Raw genomic sequence first — 9,281 nt, 5'->3', positions numbered from 1 at the left:
TTCTCACTGAATTCTGTACTCTGGTGTGTTTTTTTTTTTTTTTTTTTTTAATATATTCATTCCTTATTGTCGTGCCTTATTATGGGCAAGTAGATTCTATAACTAGTGAAGGCAAATAAAAATGTTATTCTTGAGTTTTAGCAGATGTAATCCATTTCAGGAAACCATGCCAGAGCAAAAGATGTTACTGTGTGTTTTTGTTTTTGTGACATTCACTCTAGCATTCTTCTGTTGCTACACAAAGGATTCCTGCAAAGATCCAAACATTATATGGGTGGCTCTTTTTGGCTTGTGTTAGTTCGTTTCATTGCTCATAATGTCTCTGAGAGTCATAGGTATCACAGCTGTGCATAACTGGATGTTTGTGCAGGAATATGTCATTTAAATAGACATGGTATATTAATGTTTTGAAGGTTTTATGAATCAAAAAGCTATGCCAAATGGAGGTCATATCAACGGAAATCAAATTTCTGCTAAAAGAGAAGAATTCCAGGATGTTCTGCTTTAAACTGCTCTAACAGTTGAAACGCTATGGCTGGAGGCCCTCTCCAGAGAAAGTCAGTTGGGTAGCTTTGAGTACACGGTTTACAGTACAGCGTTTTGGTATCCTGAAGCTGGCTTGCTGAAAGGGGTGGTTGTCAAGATGAAAGTACGTGTCCAGTAAAAGTACATAAGAATCATAAGTGAAAAATGAGTATTCAGTGTTTTATTTGCAAAAGGATGAAACATTTTCCTAATAAGGGACAGCCAGAGTTCAGCTTCCTTGCACACTATCTTGATATAAAATAGACAACATTTTTGCTACTTCTCCCAAATTGGTAGAGTGGTAGAAGAAATATAACCACTTTGGTGAGAAGCCAGGGATATTTTAAAGATATCTTCTGTTATTTTCTGAAATTATTTTACTTACTTGGGTAATCTTACAAGGATAATTCCACAAAAATCAGTGGTGTTGCTGTTGATGTTTATATTATCAGGTTGTAAATCTTAGAGGTAAAAGACAGGGAAGTGACATTGGAAAGAAAGTGAAAAATGTGTCCCTCAAAACCTTATTTATCTTTAAATTTGGTTGCAAAATTTGCAGTGGATCATATTGTCTTCTGTCTTCATACAGCTTTTAGAATGATGTATACTGTTTGAAATCCTTTTGAGTAGCCTTAGGTGGCATCAAGCTTTCATTACTTGGATTTTCCAATTATGGAGGCTAATACCCTGCATTGGCTTCAGCTAGTCTTTGTGGTCTCTCTGTTCTGCCCCACTATATCATAGTTCATGTAATATTTCGTTTCTCTCTCCCCCTCCCCCCTTCTTGTAGCTTGGTCTTCCAGTGTCTATAAAAGCTTGTTGCTAGTTGAACCTTAAAGCCAGTGAATTGGAACTTTCTTTTCATATGGTCTGTTTTGGTCTGTTTAATACTGGCTAAGTTTGTTAGCTCTAATACCTGCTCTTAGGTCAGAGGGATGGGCCACACATAGCTGCTGGAGGATTTTTGTGCAACACCATAACTTCAAGGACTGTAGTTTTCTATACGAAGAATTACAGCTTTCTTTTATGGAAGATCGCTTAAAAATCGGTGTTTCAGAGCCACAGTTTAATACAGACCACTTGTAAGTTTCTTAAGAGTCAGCTGCTGTTTTTCAGTGTATGTCCCTACTCATCTGATGTTTATTTTCATGGAAGGCAGCTTTTTGCCCTTCCTTTTCTGCTACTTGTAATACTTCGGTCATTTGTACTGCTGGTTTGTGCTGCCGGGTTGTTCCATTCAGTGAAGTGCTGCTTCTGAAGAGATGCAAAACTTAGCTCCAATACTGCGATGGTTTCATCCTCAAGTGACAAGAGCGTGTATTATGGCACCAAGTCATTTAAACCCAGGTCAGCCAGTCATCTAAAAGGTACTGAAACACACAAAAACAAATTTCTGCAGTCAGTTCTCTCTTTGCTTTGTCTTTATGGCATTCGGTTTCACCGTATTTTCAGCTGTTCTAGATATTCTTTCTCTCTCGTGCTCTTTTTCTTTCCCTTCTTCTCTTTACCCAAATTCCCACCAGACACTGAGTCAGTCACCTATTACTTTCAGTGAAGTAGCCAAAATGTGAAAAGCCAGAGTACACCAAGAACACCATAGTATGTCCCAACACTAGGGCTTTACAAGCACCCTTCTTTGCAGTTCTTGTTCCTTTCTTCATAATTGTGCTCTTTCCCACTTTGCTCCAACCTGTGAAGATCTTAGAGCGTACTAATTTCCTTGCTGCCTGTCGTCGAGAGAAACTCTTGCAGCTTACTGTTTGGTTTTCGTTCCGGTCTGGTCCGTTGATAGAAACTATTTGTGATTTACCAATACTGGTGGTTTTTTTTCTTTTTCTTTCTTTCTTTCTTTCTTTCTTTCTCTCTCTCTCTCTCTCTATTTTTTTTTTAATTAAACATAGCCATTTGGGCATTTTTAAGAAGTGTCAGCTGGTAACAGACCGCTTCCAAGCGCAAAGACCTGTGCTCGCTCAGAGCAGGCTTTGAGGCCTGCTACTACGGCGCTGCAGTTTGTTCACCCGAAGGCTCTGGTGGAAGTTGCGGTGCCAGTATCTTGACTGGTTAGCCTTACAGGGAGCGTCGCAGCTTGTGACCATGGTGAGCCTAAACTGCAGTTTGGGAGGTCGGTTTCAAGTTAGTGAGTTCTGAGTATTTTWTAAAACACAACATAAGTAGCTGAGAGAAATTCTTTTTACTGTAAATGCCTGTAAGACTTGTCTTTAGTAGCTGCTCAACAGACAGGTGAAAGTGGATCATCTGACCCCGTTAACTAAATGATAAACCTCTACTGCTGACCAAAAATGCTRTTTACTGTCATATCTTCTCCTGTTGCTAGTTGGCAGTAAGAAGAACAACAGAGTGAAAGTTGTAGGGAAAAAAATATATACTTTTTCTTAGATTGGATCCTTAGTTTCAACTGTTGTGAATTTAAATATGTTAGGTGGAGAGGAAATAATCTACTGTGTATGAAAGAAAAGTTKGTGTTTTTCTTTAGTGCAAACTCAGAAACACACTGAGTAACATTTAAAAACTGCTTCATATTTCTGAGAGACTTAAATTCAAGCTCAACTGAAAATAAAAGATGAAGAATAATTGGTTAACTGGGAAAGGACAAGTGAGATAAAGCATGATAAAGCATGATGTTATCATTATTCTAAGCAATATACTGCAGACAAAAGAGAACAGAGCAAGAAGTAAATTATTAATCTGTGAGCCCAAATGCTTTATTTTTCTTTTGCAACCTTTTATTTTTTCTCCCTCTAATGGCCAGGCTCTACCTTTTAGGAATTTTCCGTAATCATAAAACATATGTGCTTCTAATTTTGGAGTTAGGATTTCTAAGGTTAGATGCCAGTATAAATGGGCTGGGCATCTACAAGACCTTTTCGGAGGTAACAGCATAAATTTACTTTGACCTCAGGTTAGACTCTAATGCTGTGATGTGAGGAAAGAAAGCTAATTTTATTTATTTATTTATTTATTGCATTAGGCTAGGTTGCTTATGAGGATTTTCTTCTGCGTGAAAGGAGAATTTTCACAGAAATCATTATATTTTCTGAAGCTTCGTGTTTAACATGTAGGTCTCAAGGCATCTCTGTTAGATACTGTGAGCTAAACTGAGATACRTTTTAATCACTCACATACTGAAAGCTTACAGAATCCATTGTTTACAGACAATTTGTATCCAATACTATTTTGAATTTCAAATAAGCTTTTTTTCTTTTTTTTTAATCCCAAGGGATACCCTTTTATTGAACACTTTACAAATGAATGAGTTTATGGAGATTTCTTATCTGTTACCTTTCAGTTGAAACTGTCAGATACGTAAGAATTTAGCAAGACCCCTATTTTCCCATGTGTTTTAATTTTTCTGTTTTCTTTCTTTCAGGGCAAAAAAGAGCTTACCTAGGTATTACTATTTTTTTAAGAACTAAAACAAATGGAAAAACATAGGACACTTATGAACCATTTATTTTTAGTTCAATTGTTCAGAACTCAGTAACCCTTGAGATCAGTCTTTATGAGCCAAGATGTTTGTGATAAGTTGTAAAATGATAAAATTTACAAGTTCCTGTGATGGAGAACTATAGAGTAGATCATTACTTTGAAATGAGTGTAGTTTGTAGATATGATTTCATTTAACTGTTAACTATCCGGAATTGCGATCAAAACAGAGTGGCTTTTTTGGAGGAAAGGGTTAGCTTTTAAAGCTCTTGCTGCATATATTTGGAAGAATAAAAAATTGAGGTGATTGACTCCAGCTTAAATACATTAAAGTTTTTTAACATAATTGTGTGATGTTAAAYCTTGTGAGAAAGTTTAAGTAAAGTATTCTTTGGAGGTTGTCTCTTCAGAACCTGAAATTTTAAAGAGCTTAAACTATCTTCAACAAGAAGATAGTTCTTGTCTGATCTGCGATACAGGAAAATCTTGATTGTTGTTGTTCCACCAAGACCCAGAGATATGGATGTCTCTCTCCTACTCACTCACTCACAGATTTTTTCCAACAAATTCTATGTAAAGCTAACAGCTGATAACAAGAAACTTTGTGAGGCACTTTACAGAAGGGGGAAAGAGTAATCTTTATTTATGGGAAATAAATCATTACTTCATCTAAACACCAGTGTATGAGAAATGAATAATTAGAAAATTTTAAGTTATCTTCATGATTGAATCTTCCTATTTTGAGTCTGTATCTTCACAGCACAAACAGGGTCTCATAGACCCAGAGCCTCATTTATAGTGTTTAATCTGTACTGGAACACATATGCTACCCATCCTGTGAAATTTTATCTTTTCCAGTTTCTTCTAGCTTATTTTATTACATTTTCAGTCACATTTCTTTAAGGCATACTGATGAGTACCTCCTTTTATAAGAAAAAGAAAAGGCAATTTAATTTTCTTGTTCTTAGAATTTATGAATAATTGAGGTTGGATGGGACTTCTCCTCATTTCTCCCAAGCCCCACTCAAAGACGCTTTGAAGTTAGATGTGGTGGCTCGGGCTTTGTCCAGTCAAGTGCTCAATATCTCCAAGGATAGGTATTTGGCAGCCTCTCTGGGCAACCTGTTTCAGTGTTGGATCATGTGATGATCTTTCTTTCCCTCCCCTCCGCCTTATCTATAATAGAAATTTCCCATGCTGCAACCGTGTTCGTTGCCTCTTGTCCTTCTGCTGTGTGCCACTAAGTGGAGTCTGGCACTGTCAAATGCATCACACTTGTGAAATAGCTGTAGATAGCGATTTCCCCTTTGCTTTGTCTTCTGCAGGCTGAACCGATCTGGATCTCTCAGCCAGCCTTTGTATGTCATGTGTTTCAGTCTCCGGAAAGCTTACTTCATCTTCTGCTGTTAGTGCAGGCAAAAATGAGTCAATTGAAGCATTTCTGTTGAACTACTTGTTCTTTCAAAGCCTTTAGTTTCAGAGCTAGATGCAGGAACACTAAAATTTAGAAACACTTTGGGAGAAGATCATATCTGAGTGTATCTTACTGAATTAGTCTCATCAACCATTTGGTTTTGCAGGAACTTCTTGTTCTGGCTTTTGAAGAGGGTTTCTGTTCTAGCAAAACTATTAATCATGGATTGCCTCAATTGAAGTTTTGTGTGTATTTTTCCCTCCTCAAGGGTGACGCGGATGGTGACAAGCCCCTGGAAGTCCATGCTGTTCCAAATGAGGAATGAACCGGGAAGTAGAACACTAAATCACTTGCCATCGAACAGGTAAAAGATAAAGACTGATAGTAATATGAAGCTGCAGCAGCAAAATAACCTGGAAAAACTGAACATTTGCAAGTTTTAATTTGCAGATACCTTCCTTAGATTGATAAATAATTGGGAAAGAGAGATGATGATTTTATTCATTTTAGGATTTGTCAAGAAAATGTTTTCTCCTGAATACTACTTAGCTAATCTAAATTCTTCATCTTTAGAAAATGGCAAGTAAGTATAAAAGTTTCCTCCAGTGGTTCCCAACTAATTTTTAGCCAGGCCTTGTTAAAGCATTGGATTTTTTAGCTTACCACTCCTGCCTCCTTTACCGAAGACCTCTTTGCCCTTGTCATTTGCCCCCTCTCACACCTGTGCAGGTGTGAGGAGGGGAGAGGAACCTCTTTCCTGTTGATGATACATTGTCGTTCCTCTCAAGCTTTGGCAACACCAGGTACAACCTCATCTTAAAGCCTGCGATGGTCCACCCTGTGCTTCACCTTTTATGTTGATGCTCCTCGCTAATGAGGCATGCCTCATCAGTGGGGAATCAGTGCTGGAGGAAATGGAGGCAGTGTTTCTCAATTCTTTGAGCCAGAAACAGAGTTGAGACTCCAGTTCTGTTTCAGACTTGGCCACTAAGTTGTTTTTTTAACATCAAGTAAATCCCTTGACTGTAAAGCATTCCCAACTTTTTAAACGTAGTTCAAGATAATAGGACAAAACTTGCTATGTATTTGAGGCATGTTAGTACTCAAGATAATGTGGTTGGAAGTAGTTTAGTACAAAATACTGGATGACGTATGCTTTATTATCAGTTGATACGGGATGTCTTTTCTGAACATTTCTTCTGATTGCTCCTCTTTACCCTACCTACATTACTTTCGTATTATGATAGAGAATTACTTTCTGTCAGAAAACCTACTTTTGTAGGGACTCCTCACTATTCTTGTATGCAGTGTTCCATTTACTTCCCCCTGCACCGTCAACTGCCAACTACGTAAGCATAGTCTGGATTTAGAGAACTGCATAAGTCTCTTTCGTTTGATTGTTTGGGTTTTTTCCCCCCATATATCGTCAGCAGTTACAAATGTGATGCAATGCGCGTATCTCTTGAGTAAGTGTTTCACTCTTAGATGGTCAGTTTTAAAAGCAAAGCTACTCTCTAGGTTGTGTTTCCATTAATGTATTTTTAATTGCTGTAGTTAATTCTCCTCACAAGAGCAAAAGTGTGTTGAGTGGTTGATTTACTGAGGACGTGTGTTTGTCCTTCAGATGCATAAATAAGAAGTTTTTAAGTATGAGAGTGATCTCTTAATATTTTATACAACAACTACATAAAATAAAAAACACACACAAAAAAAGGAAGAATAGTCTTGCTTAGAGTAAAGATACCCAGGAAAACCAAGAGCAAGAAGAGGTAGGTCACTAAAATACTGTGCTTGTTGTGAATTGAGATGGAGCTACTAAATGATAGGAAGCCAGGAATATTGATCTCTTGTTTATTTATGTGGGACACTGTACAAGTGTCAAGGTTCATCAGAAACAAATCCCTAAATCACCTTTCTTTCAACATTTCTTGTCCTGTGAATATAGTTTTTGTCAGCTCTTCATTCATTTTTTGAGACTTTGGCATCTGCTTAAAGCAGGTTTTCTTTTAAAGAAAAGGAACAAAAGCTTGTCAGGAGGGTTTGTACTAAAGTTGTCCAAACTTTTGTCCTCAAAGTGTCAATCATATAAATAGCAAGTTTTGATGAGTACCTCATTAACAGTTGCTGTCTCAGATGTCATTTTACTGTCTGTCTTTTTGAAGAGTTAACCTGCTCATGTACCTGAGTGCTTTTGAAATTTGCTTACTCTGCCTCATGTTGTTTCTAGAGAAGCTACCTAAATGAAATGACTAGATTTTTGACCTGGAGGAGCCAGATGGTGAAAGTTCAAATCAGTATCAATTTTCAGCTGTTCTGTGGTGGTGGTGATTTGTTATTTCTGCCTGAATTCAAATCCAGTTATTTAACTTCATGTTTAGGTCCAGATGTTTTGTTGGATTTCAGTGATCCCAGACGCTGGAGAATACTACTGTAATCTTTGAAAAGATGTGTTTGTTTATACCAAATGAGATCAGTCCTTAGAGTCGCACTGTATTTTAAAATGTTGGCAATATTGCTTGTTGAATCTAGCTAATAAAAAAAATAATAAAAAAACCCAAACAATACAATGTCATTTTCCTCATAAAGATTTGTGACAGCATGGATCTTTGAATTAAACAGCCCAGGACAAAATCACTTTGGAATGGAGACAGGCAGTAACATATTTCTTCATTCCAAAAAAACAGCTGCATTGCACCTCCTTCATTGCATGTTTGTTGTTAATGGTTATATGCAAAGTACAGCTCAAACTACATCCCACTGTGGGAGAACTAAGCTTTAATTTTATCCATCTGTTGTGCTGAGTTGCATGGAAGCTACGTAAGTCTGTGTTTTTCCATGAGGACAGCATATCTCATTTTCACTTTGCTCAGGTTCTGTTTATTGTTTCTATTTGTTTAAGTTACATTGCCCTAGATTTATAGCAGAATAAGCAAGATCAGGGAGAAAATACACTTTAGTAGGAATTAGAAAGAATTCTATTTGAGAAAGTTAGTTTATTACACAAGACTGCCATTGGTGTTTTGTTGCTGGAAGTGTTCTTTCATTTCTGTATTTGCATACAGCTCAACTAAAGAAATCAAGATCTCTAGAGCAAACATAATGATTAATGCTCTATTACTGTGGCTGCAATCAGTAATATGAAGCATTAAATCTCTACATAGGAATAAATTGGCATTGAAAATGATCATCTTACTGATTCTGAGCAACTTGCCAAACTAAAGGCGGGGGAAATTAAAATTGCACTCTGACAGTGGGTGCAAAATGTCTATGAAATTTTAATTCTGCTTTCTCTCTCCCACCTTCCTTCTCCCCTCTATCCTCTATCTATTCTTTGCTTATAGATGAATATAAAATGTAGATGAGAACAACAATTTCACCAAAAAAAAGGAAAAAAACATCTGAATCCATTTGGACTTTGAATGTGACTAATCTGCCTTCTGCCTCAGGAAAAACTGACAGCACCTTGCATCATCTTTTGGCGTCTCTAAAAGGACACTGCATATTTTGTGTCAGCCGGAGACCATGTCATCAGTTCTGCAGTGGGACTTAGTGGGTCCTATTGCAAGATCACCAAGTAGGAAGTCTCAAAATTCCTCAGTCTCTTGTTATTTATATATAAAATAAAATTCTAATTACATAAAACTGTTCTGATTGCCTTTCTCTGCCTATATTCTTTCTAAAATACGACATTTACAATTTATGAAACAATAGATTATGGTTCTTGAGACGCTGTTGACAATGTCTATTAAAAAGTGAGGAAAAGCTTAAAGTAGCATGATGTTTTGGTTAGCATTAGCTAATAGAATTACGAATGCGAACAATTACAATGAATCTTGTGTTTTGTCTGAGTCTCCCCCTCCTTTTTATACAAATCTTCTGCCTCATCAGTGCCAGTGGG

General features: G+C 37.1%; 1 protein-coding gene across 2 annotated transcripts in view; it reads left to right on the top strand.

Moving 5' to 3' along the window:
* APOO (apolipoprotein O) overlaps positions 1 to 9,025 on the top strand; it is a 32,480-nt gene extending 23,455 nt beyond the window's left edge. For both annotated transcript variants that reach the window (XM_085302071.1, XM_085302070.1), the window contains 2 exons: positions 5,652 to 5,747; positions 8,725 to 9,025. In XM_085302071.1, coding sequence (XP_085158197.1) covers positions 5,652 to 5,708 — 57 coding nt within the window. In that variant the 3' untranslated portion in view covers positions 5,709 to 5,747; positions 8,725 to 9,025. The remainder of the gene's footprint in view (positions 1 to 5,651; positions 5,748 to 8,724) is intronic.
* Positions 9,026 to 9,281: the final 256 nt, after the last annotated feature.

This window comes from Rhea americana, unplaced genomic scaffold (genome assembly GCF_003343005.1).
Source record: "Rhea americana isolate MKP2758 unplaced genomic scaffold, rheAme1 scaffold_184, whole genome shotgun sequence".
Taxonomy (NCBI): Eukaryota; Metazoa; Chordata; class Aves; order Rheiformes; family Rheidae; genus Rhea; species Rhea americana.
This window is presented reverse-complemented; position numbering and strand designations above follow the sequence as displayed.